Consider the following 20,079-nt stretch of genomic DNA (forward strand, 5'->3'; position numbering starts at 1 on the left):
TCACCCCCTCCCCTCCCCCTCCCCTGCTTCTGCTGCTATGACTCATCTTTCTGAGCACTTTCTTCATATCACTTGAACTCTGAAAAACCATGGATCTGGTAAGCTGGTCTCTCAATGCTATTGATCAAATTTTTTCAACAGGCAGGCAACGAAAAGGGGACCCGTCCGGTCCCGATTTGACTCATTTCGTGGGATACACCCTACATTCCTGGATTGAAAACGGTGCATCTTTTGACTTTGTCATTCCTGGACGTGGAAACGTTTACATACGCCGTTAAGCAGATCATTAAACAACTTGGGGTTACGCGTCATGCTCAGGGCCACATCCACATGCAAGAAGCGGAGGCTGGAATCAAACCCTCATCCTTGCTACTGCCAAACGACTACTCTACACACTGAGTGAATGCTGGTTTAACTGAGATCAAAGCCTATTTGTCTGTTAGAATGGCCTAGTCAAAGTACAGACTTTGTTTTGCAAAGAAAACAAGACAGCCAAAAGATATGCAAAACTGGCAGAGACCCAAAGACCTGTACTGCTACCGGAGCAGAAAAATGCCTAAAAAGCATCCAGCATTTTCTTTACATCTGGCAATTATCTTCTTTTTACGTTGATCCATCACTTAAAAATCACAAAATGTATAAAATAAAAATTTCTCTGGCAGTTACTAAAACAAGACACAGCAATCAGGGTTCACTCACCTGCATGTCCCAACATTTCTTGTTACAGATGGAGCAGGTATGCGGGAAGGTTATCGGCGTGATTCCTATGTAGTCTTTAACATTGGCTTGGGTTGGCAGATGACTGGACACTGAGGCCTTGACGACGGGCGGTTTGGTTGGAGCTAGTTTAGCAGAAGCAGCATTATACAGGAAAGCTTTCTTGGATTCTGCTTTACCGTCACACTTCAGTCGATTCTTCTGCTTCAACTTCTGCCTGATGAGTTTTTGCTTCGCCTGCAGCTTTGACTTCTGACCAGCAGCTGCCGCTGCTTTTGCTCCAACTTTTTTCATTGTGTTGTCTGGGTCCAAAGCGCTGGAAGAACCTCCTTTTTTCATTTTTGATGCCGATTGAGGTCGTTTCAAAGGAACGCGTTTGGATGCTGGAGCCTTGAGAGGCTGTCCGTCTTTCTGTTTCATTTTTTTCTTTAGGGGGCGACTCTTTGAGTCCAAACCGGGAGTTTTGACGCCTTTCACACATTTTTTTAGTAGTTTCTTTTTGCAAAAACGGAGACTTGGATTATCCAGCGGTAATTTAGCTCTACCTGCCTCACTGTTGCCTGCACAGCTCTCCTTTAGCTTGTCTCCAGCACCAGTACATTTAGCAGCAGGGCCACAGAAAGGACTTTGAGGCCTTTGATCCAAACTCATCCCGGCAGCCGTGGCTCTCCTCTTCTTCCGGAGGGCGATCTGACTCAAAATCAGATGCAGATTTTCGACAGTGATCTGATCCTCAGGGTAAGACTCAAGCTCTTTTAGGTCCTCTTTGTCAAGTCCAAGCTTCTGAAGGATCTCAGCAGCGGATTCTGGAGTATATTTAGCTTGATGGGTCTCCACAGGACTAACAGAAGTCTCTGGACTTTCATAACCACCTCTTCTCCGCACAGATGGGTCAGCTTTACCTATGCTGTGAGGTGATCTGGATCGTCCTTCGTCTTCAGACGTGCACTCTGGGCTGTAGCTGGAAGGGGACCAGCTTCTTGGCCTATTTTCCTCAGACCCTGGATTAGACCCAGGGCTGTGTGAGTTGGAACGTGACCCCCTGCTGTGGTGCCGGTGTGGGTCGTTGCAGCTGGACTCGTCCCTTAGAGCCTCCGAGCCCTGGCTGCGGCTGGCAGCGCTTAAGCAGGAGCTGCTTTCAGGGTTACTTTCTTCACGACGACGCTGCGAACTGTCAGAAGTTGCAGAGGATCCCGTTGCATTTTTGCTTTGAGAAATTAAAAACAAAAGGGGAACAGGTAAAGCAACAGATGATTTAAAAAAAGAAGCTTTCACTCACATCTGCTGCTGTGTGAGTTTAACCTAGATGAAGACTCACCTGTGGGACGGCTGCGTCTCACCAAACCACTCAGGATATCTGTGGGAGCCAAAAATATTTATTAAACCCATAAAATAAATCATTCAGCATGATGAAGTGCCATAAAGATAAAACTCATTGCCTCAGGCAAACTATTTTGCTGCTTAATGTCAAAGGACTGTGTGGAAAGAAACCAGTTTAAATATGTAGACTAATGAACAGAAATCTGACAGAAGAAACCAAGTAAAGACTGACCTTTTCTTGAAGAGTCTGCAGTTCTCAAGGTGGAGCTCGCTACACTGGTGGATGAGCCAATTCTGGCAGAATAAAAGAAAAAAAAATATTTATCATAATTATCTACATCTATTTGTTCAAATATGTGCCAGTGAGACTTTTGAGATAAAGCTTTGATTCAGAGATGACTTTTTAGAAACACTTTATGAAAAGAAAAAAGATCGAGATAAATATCCCATATCGGCATTTAGCTTAAAAATATTATAATAAAAAATATTTTTGGTCTGCATCGGCCAGCCCAAATCCAGTGTTACATTATTTTAGACGAAGATCTTGTATTGATGATGGGAGTCTGACCACTGCCTAAAAACTTTCTCTATCACGTCCCAAAGAGTCTGTGGGGGGAAGGTCTGGACTCCATGGTGGCCCATCCATGTCTGGAAAGGATCATCAGGAATATGGCCCTGTGCCACTTGGCTGACCTCAATCTTTGGGTCTATAATGTTGCTTAACCTAGACCTGACCAGCTGTGACACCGTCAGATCACAGTCTCACTGGCTGGTATAGTACGCACGAGGGAGGATGGGTGCATCACTTCACCTGCTCTCTTCTTACCCTGATGCAACCATCACTCTGGACCAGGGTAAGTCTGGGCCCATCACCCCACATTCAATTCAATTCACTTTAATTTTGTTTATATTGCACCAAATCATGAAACATGTCATCTCAAGGCACTTTACAAAGTCAAGTTCAATCATATTATACAGATTGGGTCAGATTATACAGATTGGTCAAAAATGTCCTATATAAGGAAACCAGTTGATTGCATCATAGTCCTGACAAGCAGCATTCACTCTTGTCGTCTGCATTGTACATGGCTTTGCTGCATTCCCTCATACTGAGCAAGCATGAAGTGACAGTGGGAAGAAAAACTCCCCATTAACGGGAAGGAAAACCTCCGGCAGAACCGGGCTCAGTATGAACGGTCATCTGCCTCGAACGACTGGGGGTTACAGAAGACAGAGCAGAGACACAACAAGACAGACAAAAAAAGCACACATTGATCCAGTAATCTGTTCTACATTAGATGGTAGTAGCGGGTGAGCCGTCTTCTCTGGATGATGTCACACTTAACAGAACGCCAGACCAGATGTACCTACTATGAAGAAAAAGAAGAGAGAGAACAAAAAAAGTTAAGCAGCTACACCTGGGGCAGACTGACAGAGGCGAAGCTGCCATGCACCGGCGCCACCGGGCCCTCTGACCACCTCAAGTAGGCAATGCGGGTGAAGTGTCTTGCCCAAGGACACAACGACAGAGACAGTCAGTGCGGGGGATTGAACCAGCAACCCACCAATTGCAAGACAAACTCCCTAACCTCTGTGCCACGTCGCCCATAGTAGAACTCTGTAGAGTTCCCCATAGTAGAACTCTATAGAGTGAAAAAATTAGATACCGATATCCTCCAGTAGCCTAAGCCTATAGTAGTAAAACTATAAAGTTAGCTCAGGGTAACATGAGCCACTCTAGGTATAAGTTTTGTCAAAAAGGAAAGTTTTAAGATTAGTCTTAAAAGTAGACAGGGTGTCTGCCTCACGGACCAAAACTGGGAGTTGGTTCCACAGGAGAGGAGCCTGATAGCTAAAGGATCTGGCTCCCATTCTACTTTTAGAGACTCTAGGAACCACCAGCAGACCTGCAGTCTGAGAGTGAAGTGCTCTGTTAGGAACATACGGGGTAATCAGAGCTCTGATATATGATGGAGCTTGATTATTAAGGGTTTTATACGTCAGAAGAAGAATTTTAAATTCTATTCTTGATTTAACAGGAAGCCAATGAAGGGAAGCTAAAATTGGAGAAATATGATCCCGCTTGTTGATTTTCATCAAGGCAAGGCAAGGCAAATTTATTTATATAGCACAATTCAGTACAAAGACAATGCAAAGTGCTTTACATGATTAAAACATAGCAAAATAAAACAGAATAAGAGCAAGTAGGAATAAAATATAGATAGAAAATAGAACAAAAAAGTGGTGATTCAGTTAACTAGGACAGTTGAAGGCAATTTTAAACAAATGTGTTTTTAATCTTGATTTAAAAGAACTCAGGCTTTCCGCACTTTTACAGTTTTCTGGAAGTTTGTTCCAGATAATTGGAGCATAGGAACTAAAAGCTGCTTCTCCATGTTTGGTTCTGGTTCTAGGTATGCAGAGCAGGCTGGAGTCAGAAGACCTGAGTGGTCTGGATGGTTTATACGCTGATAACAAGTCTGTGATGTATTTAGGAGCTAAGCCATTTAAGGATTTATAGACTAACAGAAGTATTTTAAAGTCTATTCTCTGAGATACAGGGAGCCAGTGTAAGGACTTTAGAACTGGGGTTATGTGCTCTACTTTCTTAGTCTTAGTGAGGACGCGGGCAGCAGCGTTCTGAATCAGCTGCAGCTGTCTGATCCACTTTTTAGGCAGACCTGTGAAAACACCGTTGCAGTAATCAATTCGACTAAAAATAAACGCATGGATTAGTTTTTCTAGATCCTGCTGAGACATCAGTCCTTTAATCCTAGAAATGTTCCTCAGGTGATAGAAAGCCGACCTTGTAACTGTCTTTAGATGCTTTTGAAGGTTCAGGTCTGAGTCCATCACTACACCCAGGTTTCGGGCCTGATTTGTGGTTTTTAGCTGAAGCGACTGAAGCTGTGTGCTAACTTTTGATCTTTCCTCTATTGGTCCAAATATTATCAGAACTCTTGCTGCAGCATTTTGGATCAGCTGAAGGCTTTGAACTGCATTTTGTGGACTTCCTGATAGTAAAGAATTACAATAGTCCAGCCTTGAAGTAACAAATGCATAGATCAGTTTTCCAGCATCACTCCTGGACAGAATGTTTCTAATTTTGGCGATATTCCAGAGGTGAAAAAAGGAAACTCTGGAAACCTGTTTAATGTGGGATTTAAATGACATGTCTTGGTCAAAAATAACACCAAGATTCTTTTACTTTATTACCAGAGGCCAAGTTAATGCCATCCAGATTAAGTGATTGATTAAGAAGTTTATTTTTTGAGGACTCAAAAAGATTACAACTTCGGTCTTGTCAGAATTTAGATGCTGGAAATTTAAAGTCATCCAGCTTTTGATGTCATCAAGACATGACTGCAGTCGAAGTAATTGATTGGATTCATCAGGATTTATGGATAAATATAGTGTTATCAGCATAACAGTGGAAATTAATCCCATGCTGTCTGATAATTTTGCTGATCGGAAGCATATATATAGTAAAGAGAATTGGTCCAAGGACTGAACCCTGTGGTACTCCACAGGTGACCCTAGAGTTTGAAGATTTATTATTGACATGAACAAACTGGAATCTGTCCGACAGATAAGATTTAAACCAGCCTAATGCTTTTCCCTTAATCCCTACAGTATGTTCAAGTCTTTGTAGGAGAATATTGTGATCAACTGTATCAAATGCAGCACTGAGATCTAACAGGACAAGTACAGACACAAGTGCATTATCTGAGGCCGTGAGAATATCATTAGTGACCTTCACCAGAGCTGTTTCAGTGCTATGATGAGCTCTGAAGCCTGACTGAAACTCCTCAAGTAGCTCATTGCTTTGTAAATGTTCACAAAGTTGATTAGCAACTGCTTTCTCAAGAATTTTAGATAAGAAAAGAAGATTAGATATAGGTCTGTAGTTTACCAGCTCATCTTGATCAAGAGAAGGTTTCTTAAGTAAAGGTTTAGCTACTTTAAAAACCTGTGGTACATATCCATTTACTAAGGATAGATTAATCACGTCTAAAATAGTGCCACTGATCAAAGGGAATATGTCCTTAAACAACTTGGTTGGGATTGGGTCTAACATACAGGTAGAAGGTTTAGATGAAGCTAAAATTTTAGATAGCTCAGAAAGCTCTACTGCTTCTAGACAGTTCAAACACTGTGCAGGTTCTAAAGATTCCTCCAATTCTGCCTCACTTACTGAGGATGAGGTAATCATGTTTGGGAGGATGCCAATTATTTTATTTTTATTGGCATCAATTTTATTTATGAAGAATCCCATAAAATCGTTACTACTAAGAGCTAAGGGAATGGATGGATCAACAGAGCTGTGGCTCTGGGTAAGCTTGGCAACTGTACTAAAGAGAAATCTAGGATTATTTTTATTCTCTTCAATTAATGATGAAAAATATGCTGCTCTAACTCTGCGAAGGGTCTTGTTATACAACAATAGACTGTCCCTCCAGATTAAGTAGGATTCCTCTTGGTGTGTAGAGCGCCATTTTCTCTCCAATTTCCTAACATTGTGCTTCAAGGAATGCAGCTCTGAATTAAACCAAGGAGCACGCTTCCTGTGAATAATCACCTTCTTTTTCAAGGGAGCTACATTGTCTAATGCAGAACACAATGAGGAAGTCACACTGTTAGCAAAGGTATCGATTTGTGAATGGGAAGAAACAGCATTGCTGCCATCTACAGGGCATTTCTGCAATACTGAGGATATTAAAAAGGGGACAGACTCTTTAGGTTTTGATACAGCATTATCCGATAAAGATCTACTATAATGGAACCCTTTTTTGGGGGTGGAGAACTCAGTAAGATTAAACTCAAATGTTATTAAAAAATTATCAGACAGGACAGGGTTGTGAGAGAATACTGTTCACAATCAATGCCATATGTTAAAACAAGGTCTAAAGTATGGAGCCGAGAGTGCGTCAGTTTATGCACATTTTGAGCAAAACCAATTGAATCTAGGATAGTTTTAAAGGCTACACTAAGGTTATCACATTCAGTGTCAACATGGATGTTAAAATCACCCACTAAAATAACCTTAGCAGTATTTATCACCAAATCAGATAAGAAATCTGACAACTGATCCAAAAACTGAGTGTAAGGGCCTGGTGGACGATACAAAACAACAAACAGAAGAGGTTTTATTGCTCTGCAGTTTGGATGAGGGAAACTGAGGGTTAAATGTTCAAAAGAACTGTAATTATTAGTTGGCCTGGGACTAATTAATAAATCAGACTGATAGATAGTTGCCACTCCTCCTCTTCCCACAGATCTGGGAATGTGGAAATTTGAATAACTGGAGGGGGTTGACTGATTTATACTAACGTAGTCCTCTTGTAGCCAGGTTTCTGTGAGACAAAACAAATCAATCTGATTATCAGAAATCAATTCATTAACTAACAAAGTATTTGGAGGGAGAGACCTTATATTTAATAGACCACATTTAATTCTTTTATTTTTTGGTTCAAAGTGATCCGTATGGATTTGTATTAGATTTTTATGATTTGTTCCTTTTAGATCAGTTTTTGATCTGTTAAGTTTTGGCCGTGGGAAAGACACCGTCTCAATAGGATAATGGATGGGTAACAGTACAGAAGCTGCAGAGAGGTGTGTTAAACTACGGACCTTCTTCCACTCCTCCAGAGTCCAGTCCAGTTAGCTTCACTGATTAGTGGTTCTCTTACGGCTACACAGCTGTTCAGTCCCAATACCATGAGTTCCTTTCACATTCTGCGTATGGAAATATGCTTAACTTCATTATTAAATACATCCCTGAGTTATACTGCTGTTTTCCTTTCATTTGGACAAACCATTATAACAATCGTTCACAGATATTTTCCGATCACATTTCTTCCTCAATTGACGGTTCCAGGCAGCGTATAGAAAGAAATGGAAACACATGTATTAAATGTGGCCTTATTTACCTACCGCCGACGAAAACTCACTAAAATTAAATTGTATCTGAGATGCAACCCTGTTGATGAATAAAGTGACAGTAAAAAAACAAAAACGGGACTCTTCATTCAACCCATTTACCTGTCAAATGCAACGACTTGTGAAGAGGACATTTAAAAGACCAAAAAGATGTTAAAGTGTTGATTTATTGAATAAATAAATAAATAAATAAATAAATATTCAAATAAATCAGTAAACATATTTCAACAAAAAAAAATACTTTTCAACATAAAACACCCTAAACATAATGCACATTGTAAATGAAATGTAAATGGCATAACATGTTAAAAAAAACTCAATGTAGTTCTCACAACATTTCGTTTCATCATTAAGATCTAATTAATAAAAGAGCATATCTCCAGCCAAGCAAGGTTAATCATCTAAAATGCAAAATGTATATATTTGTTGTGCAGTTCTGAGTTAATTACTGCTCTGAGTGGGCTGTTCCTTCAGCTAATGGCTGCTTTACAGTCTGAATCCTGTAGTTACTGATGATTAAATCACTAAATCAGCTGAAAATCATTTCAATAATCCAATTATAAATAATAATCATGATTAAACTAGTTTGTGATAAATATGACCTGGGGAAAACTAAAAATCCTAAATTCTTACCTTTTCGTCAGCAATTATCCTGAAACAGAGAGAGCACTGGTGGGGCATTGTTCTCGGTTGGGTGCCATTGTAGTCTTCAGTCATGCCGAGTGTTGGCAGACCTTTGGCACTAGACTCCTTGAACTCAGGCAGTTTGCTGGATGAAGCTTTAGAAGAACCTTGATGCTTCAAACCTGAGCTGTCAACATTTACACGACTGTAAAGAATATCAAACACCTTGGAGGAGGATGTTTGGGTTTCTGACACTGGCAGGGGACTCAACCTTGGCTTCTTTAAAGGACAAGCTTGGAGGACATTAGGTCCGAGACGTTTTGTGGCCTGCTCCCTGGATTCTGCTGCCGATGGTTCAGACGGGCCACTATCTGGTTTATTTGAAGATGTTTGTTTTGAGTGCAAAGCACTCGCCCTTTGCTCATCCAGTGGTACGCTGTCTATAACCTGACCACTGTTTTCACTACTGGTCCTTTCCATGTCAGAATGCCCACAGTCAGACACTTTACTAGGCTTCAGAATCCCTCGTAGTTGAGGGTGCGCTTCAGAAGACTTTCCAGCAGCTCTTTTCTCCTTCTGAACAGAAATCTGATACAAAATGTGAGACAGATTTTCAGGAGTAATCTGACCCAAATCATAAGACTGAAGTTCTTTCAAGTCGTTTACATCGAGGCCAAACCTCTGAAGAATCTCAGCTGCTGATTCTTTTTGGTGCTTTGGCTGAGTGGACTCAGACAAAACAGATTTATCTGGAGCTAGATTGTCATGATGACCAAAGGCACGAGTGTCCACCTGTTCACCAGAAGAAACCCTCTGATTATTATTGAAACCAGTTACAAAGTATGAATAGGAACTTTCTGGTGCTTCAGTCTTTGCAGCTGGTTTGGAGACGGGCAACCAGTCCAAGGAAGTGCTGTCAATGGCAGCGATGGCCCGTGGGTGGTCTTGAGATGCTGATGGCATTGCAGAGGAGGAAGGAAATGCATTTCTTTGATTGATGGTAAAATTGGCCATCACAGGTTGATGTTCCACGCTTTTGACACTCTGAAGGATTGAGTGTGATAAAGTCCCTGGATTGCTATGTGATGTGGCTGTGTTTTGACCTGAAATGTAGTTGGGAAGAGTTGCAGATGAAGATCCAGAAGAAGTCAATCTGGATCCTGGTCCAATACTAGGAAATCCACTGGGAAGGTCATTCGCTGGTGGTCCATTATGAATCTGGGTGGATCGCTGTTTTCCCAAAAGGTCAGCGTTGAAGAGGGGATGAGACATGGTGTCAGCAGACTCCTGAGGCTCCCCGTCGTAGCAATGGATCTCCTGGAAAATGAAACCAGTTATCAGGCAGGTCTCTGTGTCCTAGCCAACCAGATAAGTTCAGACAGTAACACACAATCAGTCGGTAGATGCGTGTTTTACACTGAAAATAAAGAACAAAAAAATGTATAAGCATTAAAATGGGTGAAAAAGCAAGTCTCTCATCCCATAAGTAAGCTAAACTTAGTCATAAAAAGCCTAAAATATTTGTAAAACAAATGTTCTTATGTCTAAGTTTTAAATTGGTGACATTATATCACATTTTCCTCTTTTTCTAACTAAACTTTAACATAAAACGGCATTTCAAAATAAGATTTCTTTAACTCTCAATAGTCAGTCAAAAAATCCTAACTGCCATCATGGCAGTGAAACACTTTTTATATTTGCTGACGAGCCTTTCACTCCTCTCTTAGTTTTGATTGTTCGTGATGAGCTCCAAGCCTCGGCCTCTTTGCCACGCTAGCCAACAGAAAACGGTCAGGGGATAAAAATGTCACAGGGACGAAAAACCGTCCGAATGGCCTTCACAACATGAAATAGGGGACTCATTGATCGGGTCACCAGATGTTCCCGATTTCCAGGGACAGCCCCCCATTTTGGATGACCTGTCCCCGGCAAAAGCCGTCACTGGAACTGTCCCCAATGTCAGTGTCCCCAATGTCAGTGTATCATGATGGAATAAAAAATGTAGCAGAACAAGAGATATTTACCCGGGCCTGCCGTTGTCCCTGATGTAGTAGAAGAACCTGTCACCCCCCCCCCCCGAGCTCAACAAAATCAGAGATGTCCCTGGTTTTTATAAGTGAAATCTGGTTACCTTACATGAGTACATTGGTTGAGCAGTACATGGTTGAGAACGACCCGCAGAAATGTTGTGATGGGCTGTTAGATATTATATGAAACTAACACGCTTATCCCTATTGGTGTCATGAGGGGTGCTGGTGCCCATCTGCAGCTGTCAATGGGAGAGAGGCGGGTACACCCTGGACAGGTCACCAGTCTATCGCAGGGTAACACAGGGACAAACAGGACAGACAACCATTCACACACAAAAAATGAGAATTTAGAGAGGCCAATTAATCTAACAGTCATGATTTTAGACTGTGGGAGGAAGGTGGAGTACCATGCAACATACAAACTCCATGCAGAAAGACCCAAGGGTAGGACTTGAACCTGGAACCTTCTTGCTGCAAGGCAACAGCGCTACCCACTGCCCCACTTTGCAGCCCCTGTTGAAAGCAATTACTGGGAAAGTAACACATGATACACTGAAACTGTGGACATCAGAGAAGCAACATATTTAGATATAGAAAAAAAACTGTGAGTTACCTTGTGGCAACACTACACATGGATAGATTTGTTTTTATCATATTCAGTAAGAAGATTTGTTCAGGCCATTTTATTGTGAAGTTTTGTTTTACTTTGAAAGGCTGGCTTCCTGTCGAGCCGTATATTGTATTAGAAAAAAAACTATGGATGGATTATCTAGACACAGAGCAATACAGTTTTTGACCGTGTAAACTGTGGATGACTTGGAAAAGGAAGAACTTCATTTTTTATAGATAAATAATTTTTTGTTAAAATTCCTGGTTTGCACATGTCCTTTACTTCTAGTGTCTAAGGAATGACACTGATATTGGATCTGTTGCCATAACAAGTGCTTTTTTTTCAAATACAGTATAATAATTAAAGGCTACCATTTTGTAGAATATTCTTGTATTTCACTTTTACTTGTTCCCATGTTCTAATGGGTCCATGTTCTAATGGGTCCATGGCTACCGCCTCGCCGAACTCACGCTACCGCCTCGTCAACATTCCAAAATAAATAAAAATAAAAAACTAACTCGATATGCTTGCATGTTTATTTGACGTTAACACGCGGTTCTTTGTTGTTGCTTTCTCGCATGCATATAGTGAATGGCAGGGAAAAAACAGGCAAAAATGCATGGATACTTAAAGCAAGAAGCGACTTCACCGACCCCCCCGACTTGCACTTATTTATTTATGCACCCCGGCATCATCTGTGCCATGTGAGCGTGTCTTTTCAAAGGCTGGAGAAGTAGTGTCAAAAAAGAGATATTGTTTGAAACCAAAAACTTTGGAGAAATTGCTGTTTCTTAATAAAAATGCATGAAATCATCCAAGTTACACAAGCATTAGCCTATTCACTACCCCCTCCCTAGTTCCACAAGCACTTTCACTGTCCTCTGCCTGATTAAGCCCATGCCATTTTTCTAGAGTCACAGAAAAACATTATTACACAACATGCCATATCAAATGACACTACTATTTTGGGAATAATTACACACAGAGAATACATTCAAACAATATTTTATTATACACATATGTGTATACATAATTTATGTAGACAAATGATTTCATCCTACACCTTTTGTGAAGTCATTCCCAAGAGCCATAACAGACAAAAAATCAATGCATCACACGTGTTAAGATACAGCTGGCTGTGATTATACACCTGGCCAGTAGGTGGTTCCGTGTGCACATGAAGCTCCAAGAAATTAACCCTTTCTTAAACCAGTTGGCTCAAGTGGTTCAATGCCTCATGAGGCTTCATCTCACCATCACTACTATTTGGTGAAGCTAGGGTTTCTTATTTCTACTAAGGAGGATGCATTGAGCACTGGGTGCCGCTGCTGCTACGTTACATTAACTGTTTGCTTTTGACTAGATTAACACCAGCTCTAATATGTGACAAAACAGAAATCTATAATATTAACTGTCTTGTATTTCATAAGTCCATAAAAAGAAGAGTGTGTTTTTTTTTAGGGCCAGGGGGGTGCCTGTGTCTGCACACCCCTCAGAAAGTAGGTAGTTGCGCCCCTGCTGCAAACCACGTGGTTATTAATAACGGTGAATCCGCTTAATTTCTATTGACAACAACCCCAATTTACTGTTTATAAACTACATTACACCACTTAATAGCTGATTCATGCAAACCTGCACAATTTACACTAGCTCCAAGTATTTACTGTCACATTCTGTGGCGTTTAAGTTTAGGGGAATACATGCCAGCTCAGAAAAATGACCTTGTTCTATACCAGAAGCACATTTCTAATTTCTGGGGAGTTATTTGTGGTCTAGATTATTCAATTTCTAGCTAACAAGCTACCCGTGGTCGTTAGTCTACCGTCAATGTCGGTGAAATAAAAACATTTGTTAGCGGGCAAATGTTTGCAAAGTGAACAGCACTGTTTAATGACCCGTTTTACCTTTTAGTTGGGGTTTTCTCCTGCACTGTTTACACAGACGGCTCCGGATTTAATGCCTAAGAACGGGGCCTGGCAACGATTCTTCTTCGTCTGTAAGTAAGTCCGCTCGGTAGGATTTAGAACTACCGCCACCTGCTGACCGGGAGGGCTTCTCACAACTGACTTTAAACACATTTTCATATTTTCCACGTTATTCTGTGCAACAATTTAAAGAAACGCCTTTAATTTTATTAATAATACGTTTCTGATTAAATGTCCACACCTTTTTTTCAAGAGAGAATCAGGGACATTTTTTTTTACCAGTAGAAAACAGCTGAGGGGTATAGAAATAACATCTTGTTGAAAGAGGGAACCAATCACTTTGATGTTCTTAAAGGTTGAAGAAAAACAAGTTCTGTCAACAGATGTATCAGTTACATATCTTTGTCAACAGCATTATTTCACACATTTCATTATTTTACAGCATCAAACACAATGTCATACTCTTTAGAAATCATATCAAGGTTAAATTTATTATAACTCAGTAAACAGCCCTTTTTTTTTTTAAAGAAAATACCTGACACACCAGAAGGAATTTTTTGTTTTGTTGTTAAACCATTTATGGTAAAATAATGACTTGTTTTTGTGATGGATGTATTTGTTATTCCAGATAAAGAATTTATCTAAGATAAGATAGTTTTTATTGATCTCACATTGGAGAAATTTACTTGTCACATCGGCTCAATAGTCAATAGTCAGAAGCAGGTGCTAGAGTAGGAAAAGGAGAAAACTATCAGGAGAAAAATATATTTATACATATATAGATGCCCATGAATGAAGAGCTTGTTTGTAAAATGCAGAGAATTCAACTGGTATTTTCTCTACACTGTGAATACAGAGAAGGAGGACGTCAAGGCCACCTAAGCTTCAGATGTAATTGAGAAAAACTTTTCAGATGGAGAATGGATTTTTGTTTAGATAAGATTTCATCAAATTCACTTTAAAGGTATCATTTAGAGTTGTGAAATCAAGAGAGTTTAACTTTCATTTTTCAGAAGGGTTCATTACCACTGATTTTTTTTTAAGTAAGGTATACAATTTTTCCATAAGAAATTGAATAATATCTGGTCATATAGATTTAAGAGTTTGATATTATACATGCAGGGAGATCGTAGAATAAGTAAGTCGTGATATCCACTTTGCTCTTGATAACATTACCCATCCTCTAAAACGTAGGTCTCTTTGATGACATTAATTAAGATGTTTTTGTTTTTTATTGATTAAAGGAGCAAAATTTAATATATATCTCTCTGACTTATTCTTGGAGATAATTATGCCTAGTTATGTGACGCTCTCTTTGCAGGAATATTAAATATGGATTCTAAAGCACAATCTTTAACCGGAAGAAGTTCACAATTTTTTATACTTAGGTGAAGTCCTACATCAGAGAAAGCTTGGATTAAGTTTAAAGCCGGGGAAACTTGACTGCTGTCTCTTAAAAAAGAGTGGTACTGTCAGCTGACTAATTTGGATGTCTTTACCAAAAACAGAAGTACCTTGTAGTTGGTTTATAGCAATGTAATCAGCAAGAATTTGAGTGGTTAAGAGAGAGATATGGGGAAATTGGGCAGCCCTGCCTAATTTCTCAATTAAGATTGAACCTAGAAGAGGCACCATTTGTTAATACAACACATACTGGTACATGATACAATATATTAAAAACAATTGAACCCCACAGTAAACAATCAGTCTTTTATTTTGAAATTGTCACATCACAGGGAAATTTTGGAAGCAACATGACAGCTTTATAATTTGTAGTATCGATGCTACATTTTCTCGAAGGTATGAGCATGTTATTTTTGGTTTTCATGGAAAGAAGACAAATATAAACAGAAGGCTGGAAATTAAACAAATTAAATTATTTTTCATATTCAAAAATGTAAAATTTCATTATCTTTACCCTTTTTTTAAATAAGTAAATCAAATTGTGTTTGGACGCTGTTTTTAATAATATAAACAAAAAGCTGTAAACACATATGACTGTAATAGAACAACAAATATTTTTAATTTATCATACTGAATCTTTTGTATCAGATATACTTGGTACATATTTGGTTCAGTAATTTCCCTTTGGGATTATTAAAGTACTTCTGATTAAAGTATTTCTGATGTCTGATATTTATTGTAGAAGCCTATTCCCCTGGCATTGCTATTCTGTGGTCTAGTCCTTGTTGAATCTTTGTATTTGTAAAGATTTGTTTCAATTAAAAATAAGGTTTTCCACATAATTGTTGTTACCCTTTTAAAAATATAGCGTTGCGTGTTGTTGTTATTGTTCTTATTTCATACTTTATTGTATATATATATATATATATATATATATATATATATATATATATATATATATATATATATGTGTGTGTGTGTGTGTGTGTGTGTGTGTGTGTGTGTGTGTGTATATTTACTTTTATATTTACTTTTTGAGCATTCACTCCTGAAAAAGCATAGAGCCACAGGGAGAGTCATCTGCATTGTACATGGCTTTGCAGCAATTCCTTATACTGATCAAGCATGAAGCGACAGTGGAAAGAAAAAATCCCCATTAACGGGAAGGAAATCCTCCAGCAGAACCGGGCTCAGTATAAGCGGTCATCTGCCTCGACCAACTGGAGGTTACAGAAGACAGAGCAGGGACACAACAAGACAGACAAAGAAGCACAGAAGCACACATTGATCCAGTAATCTGTTCTACATTAGATGGTAGTAGCGGGTGATCTGTCTTCCCTGGACGATGTCACAGCTAACAGAACGCCAGACCAGGTGTACCTACTATGAAAAACAGTAGAACTCAGTAGAGTGAGAAAAATTTAAAAATAGACCCTGATGTCCTCTAGTAGCCTAACCCTATAGCAGCACAACTATAGAGGTAGCTCAGGGTAACATGAGCCACTCTAACTATAAGCTTTGTCAAAAAGGAAAGTTTTAAGATTAGTCTTAAAAGTAGACAGGGTGTCTGCCTCACGTATAAAAATTGGGAGTTGGTTCCACAGGAGAGGAGCCTGATAGCTAAAGGATCTGCCTCCCATTCTACTTTTAGAGACTCTAGGAACCACCAGCAGACCTGCAGTCTGAGAGCGAAGTGCTCTGTTAGGAACATACAGGGTAATCAGAGCTCTGATATAGGCTATTATGGGGCTTGATTATTAAAGGCTTTATATGTTAGAAGATGAATTTTAAAAATTCTATTCTTGATTTAACAGGAAGCCAATGAAGGGAAGCTAAAATTGGAGAAATATGGTCCCTCTTGTTGATTTTCATCAGAACTCTTGCTGCAGCATTTTGGATCAGCTGAAGGCTTTGAACTGCAATTTGTGGACTTCCTGATAGTAAAGAATTACAATAGTCCAGCCTTGAAGTAACAAATGCATGGACTACAGAGTGTAATAGCTGTATCAGAAACTGACTTAAGACAGTCACCAACATAAAAATTATTGTTTTACCTGCAAAATCCATTGCACACCTTTGAAGTGCAACTGTTGCAACACTTGGAGAGGATGTTGTGCCAAAAATATGCGCCAACATCTTGTGCTCAACCAGGTCTAGGTCATAGTCCCCCTCAGGCCACCAGAGAAACCTAAGCAGATCTGTATCTTCACTGCTGACTCTAACTTGGTGGAACATGGCCTCCATGTCAGCCATGACTGTCACGGGTTCCTGACGGAACCTAATGAGAACACCCAATAGAGAGCTTGTAAGGTCCGGCCCCTGTAAGAGCTGTTGGTTTAATGCTGTACCTTGAAAGCTTGCTCCGCAGTCGAACACAACTCGCAACTTCTGCTTGGTTGGATGTCTAACCCCGTGGTGAGGCAGATACCATGTTCTCCCTTCCGGTCCATGTGTAGCACTGTCGAGCTTCACGGCATAGTTTTTCTTGAGAAGATCATCAATAAATGCAACAAATTCTCAAAAAAACTTGACATCCCTTGAAAATCTTCTGCGAAGGTTCAAGGCACGTTGCTTAGCAACTGCTCTGTTATTTGGCATACTCAAAGATGTCCTCCGTAACGGAAAGCAAACACTATAATGACCATCTTCCAGTTTTGCAGATTGGGACACTTTGCTTATAAAACTATGATCATCCTTGGACATCTCAATGTCCTCCTTTTGTCCAGCATCAGGAAAATCCTGCTTGAACTGCAGTTGCCAGAGCTCCTCTAGCTTAGCAGCTGAGATCCGGTTAGCAGCAACTCCTGTCAACAACCTGGTTTTAACTCCTTTGTCACTTGTACTTCTGAGAGGTCCGTTCACGATCCAGCATAGGATTTTTTTCACAGCATATGGCCCGTTGTTCACGCTGTTAACCACTTGCAGTGGTTCCATGACCTTTGGGAACGTTTGCTCCTATGAGTAATCCAACCTCTGCTTGGATAGTGGGAATTCTCACCTCCTTTAGGTGGGGCCCCCCCATCAACATCCCTTTGACAGGGAATATTGTCCATATTAACAGGAATGTCTTTCTGTGAATAAACCTCAGAGAGTTCCACAAACTGGTTGCTATCCAAGCTACTGATCTCAAGACCAGTCACTATGTGTGTGTTCAGAACTGGTTTATTTCCCATTGTTTGCAACAAAATGCTAACATTGCGTCCATTCATGTTCAGCTCATTCATCAGTGACTCTGTAGCAAAGGAAGCAGAGCTACCTGGATCTAAAAAATGCATACGTTGTCACTATCTTTGTTCCCTTTTGTGCTTTGACACACATTGGTATGATTGAAAGAACACTATCCTCCTTACCAGCCCCAGTGACACCAAAGGTTTCAAATGTTATGCACAAGGGCACTTGATACCGACTGCTGTTCACAAGTTTCCTTTACCGCTTCATTCTCAGAGTTTTTGCTTATAATATGTAAAAATGTGGGGTGAAGTTTTGAGCATTCTTGGCACTGCAGCTTCTGTTTGCATCTGCTACTCATTTGCCCATGCTTCAAACATGAAAAACACAAGCCTTTACTTCTCAAGAACTCAACCTTGTCTTTATACAACTTTCTCTTGAATTTGTGGCAAACTGTGAGGCTGTGTTGCTCTCCATCCCAATACACACAAGGCCTGCTGGCAACCTCCGGCAATGTAGGTTGAGTTTTTGATGGTGTTTGTTTGTTTTCTGTCTTTAGAGGCACTACTGCTGTTGTAAACATCTTCCTTTGTTTGGGTGATGCCGTGTACTGTTGTTTTTTTTTGTTTTGTTTTTGTAGTCTCTTTAGTGAAGACGATGGTGTCTTTTAAATTTCCATAGAGTGGGTGCAAAAGATATTTAACCTGATGGTTCAGAAAGTCAACAAAGTCCTTAAATTAAACTATTTTCTTTGTTCTTTCTTGCATGTCACAGGCATGCTTTCTCCATGATTCTTTAAGTTTGTATGGCAGTTTGTTCGCCAATGCCTTAATATTAGCTGTGTTGTCCAAGTCATCCAGATAGTTAATATCCATCATTGTGTTGGAGCAGCCTGAGAGAAATAATGCAAAGGACTTTAGAGCAACGCCATTTTCTGGTTTAATTGTTGGCTAATGTCACGTTTTGTAGACTGAACCCGAACACACCATAAGCAGAGAGTAGTTGTTAGTGAGTCTTTCTTGAATGATGATGAGTAGTGGAAGCAGGAGACCAGAGAGACTGAACAGGACTGGAGCCAGGGGATGTTGATGGCAGGAACTGACAAGCGGAACGGAGACAGAGCACAGAGGCAGCAGGACCAGCAGCACGGCAGAATGCAGACTTGGAGAACCAGAAATTGACCAATTGTACGGCAGAGTGAAGACTTGGAGAACCAGAACTTGACCAGCAGTATAAAGCAGCACGACTAGGTGAATACTTGCAGGAACGGAGAAATAACTAAACCAGAACCAAAGCAGTCAGGCGAAGATGAAGAGACTTCGGGCTGGACGAGAACTGAATGAGGTAAGCAGCAGAAGTAAACAGGAATACCAGACAAACCAACAATGAAGGACTGAATACAGGGAGCTTAAATAGTGAGGCTGACAGGTGTGAATGATTACTGAACTGGAGAGGAGACTGGGATGCATGACGGGTGAAAAGTGCCCTGAAATGTCCATGGTGCAGCAAGGAAAGCTGCACCATGACAGCCAATCCCAAGCCTCTTTAATGTAGGCTTCCGAGATCTTGAAATCATCACCAAAGAACTCCTTTAACATCTCTTTAGCTTTAAAATATCCTGCTGAGGCTCCCATGTGAATGCAGCTCTTAACCAACTCATGTGGTTGTCCACTTGTGTACTGTAGCAAAAACTGAAGTCGATCGCAATTGTTATCAGTGCGACTTTCAATTCCACGTTCAATGGCTCCAATAAAAGATTTGTATTCCAGTGGGTTACCCTTAAATATTGGTATGGTGAGATCTGGAAGAAGTGACGCTTTGTGGTTCTTCACCAGATATTCCGTAACACTGGCTTGCTGTGAGATAACTTGGCAAATCCCATCAAGCGCTGGTCCCTGCTGATTGCTAATGTCATCTTCTGGAGCAGATGTGGGCATTTGAACGTGCACTGGTTGAGCGCTGTATTTAAAGCCAGCTGCTTTAAAGTTGGCCTGTGATGGTAGCTGTGACGTAGGCTTTTGTGTCGGTTTTAATGTCCTTCTGATCAGCTTGGAATATGTTATCTTCTTGGCTGCTTTCATATTTTTGCAGAACCTCCATCTTGGCACCAGACTCAGCTAACGCTGTCTGCATTGCATGCATTTCCTTCCATTGCCTTTAAAGCTGCTTCAAACCTTTTTTGCTGAGCTTCAAATTCTACCTCTCGCTTCTTTTTTTCAGCCTCTAGTTCAGTCTTTCTGAAATGCTTCTCTGCATGCCACTCTGCTTCTTCCTCTTCTATGGCCAACTTTTCCTGCAAAGCTGCAGCCTTTGCCTTTAACTAAGCCCTCTCAATTGCCTT

General features: G+C 40.3%; 1 protein-coding gene across 5 annotated transcripts in view; it reads right to left on the reverse strand.

The window, feature by feature from the left end:
• Positions 1 to 13,252, reverse strand: part of LOC105935954 (zinc finger protein 638) — a 45,950-nt gene extending 32,698 nt beyond the window's left edge. For 4 of the 5 annotated variants that reach the window (XR_004932565.1, XM_036146650.1, XM_036146647.1 and 1 more), the window contains exons 1-5: positions 13,146 to 13,252; positions 8,611 to 9,918; positions 2,270 to 2,331; positions 2,036 to 2,074; positions 700 to 1,924 (exon numbers count right to left, since the gene is read on the reverse strand). Coding sequence is in view for 4 of the 5 variants with exons in the window: in XM_036146650.1 (XP_036002543.1) it covers positions 700 to 1,924; positions 2,036 to 2,074; positions 2,270 to 2,331; positions 8,611 to 9,873 (2,589 nt within the window). In the remaining variant the exon portion in view is untranslated. Of the gene's footprint in view, positions 1 to 699; positions 1,925 to 2,035; positions 2,075 to 2,269; positions 2,332 to 8,610; positions 9,919 to 10,625; positions 10,662 to 13,145 lie in introns of all 5 variants that reach the window. The other variant, XM_036146648.1, reaches the window with a different exon arrangement.
• Positions 13,253 to 20,079: the final 6,827 nt, after the last annotated feature.

Source organism: Fundulus heteroclitus, chromosome 14, assembly GCF_011125445.2.
Source record: "Fundulus heteroclitus isolate FHET01 chromosome 14, MU-UCD_Fhet_4.1, whole genome shotgun sequence".
Classification (NCBI taxonomy): domain Eukaryota; kingdom Metazoa; phylum Chordata; class Actinopteri; order Cyprinodontiformes; family Fundulidae; genus Fundulus; species Fundulus heteroclitus.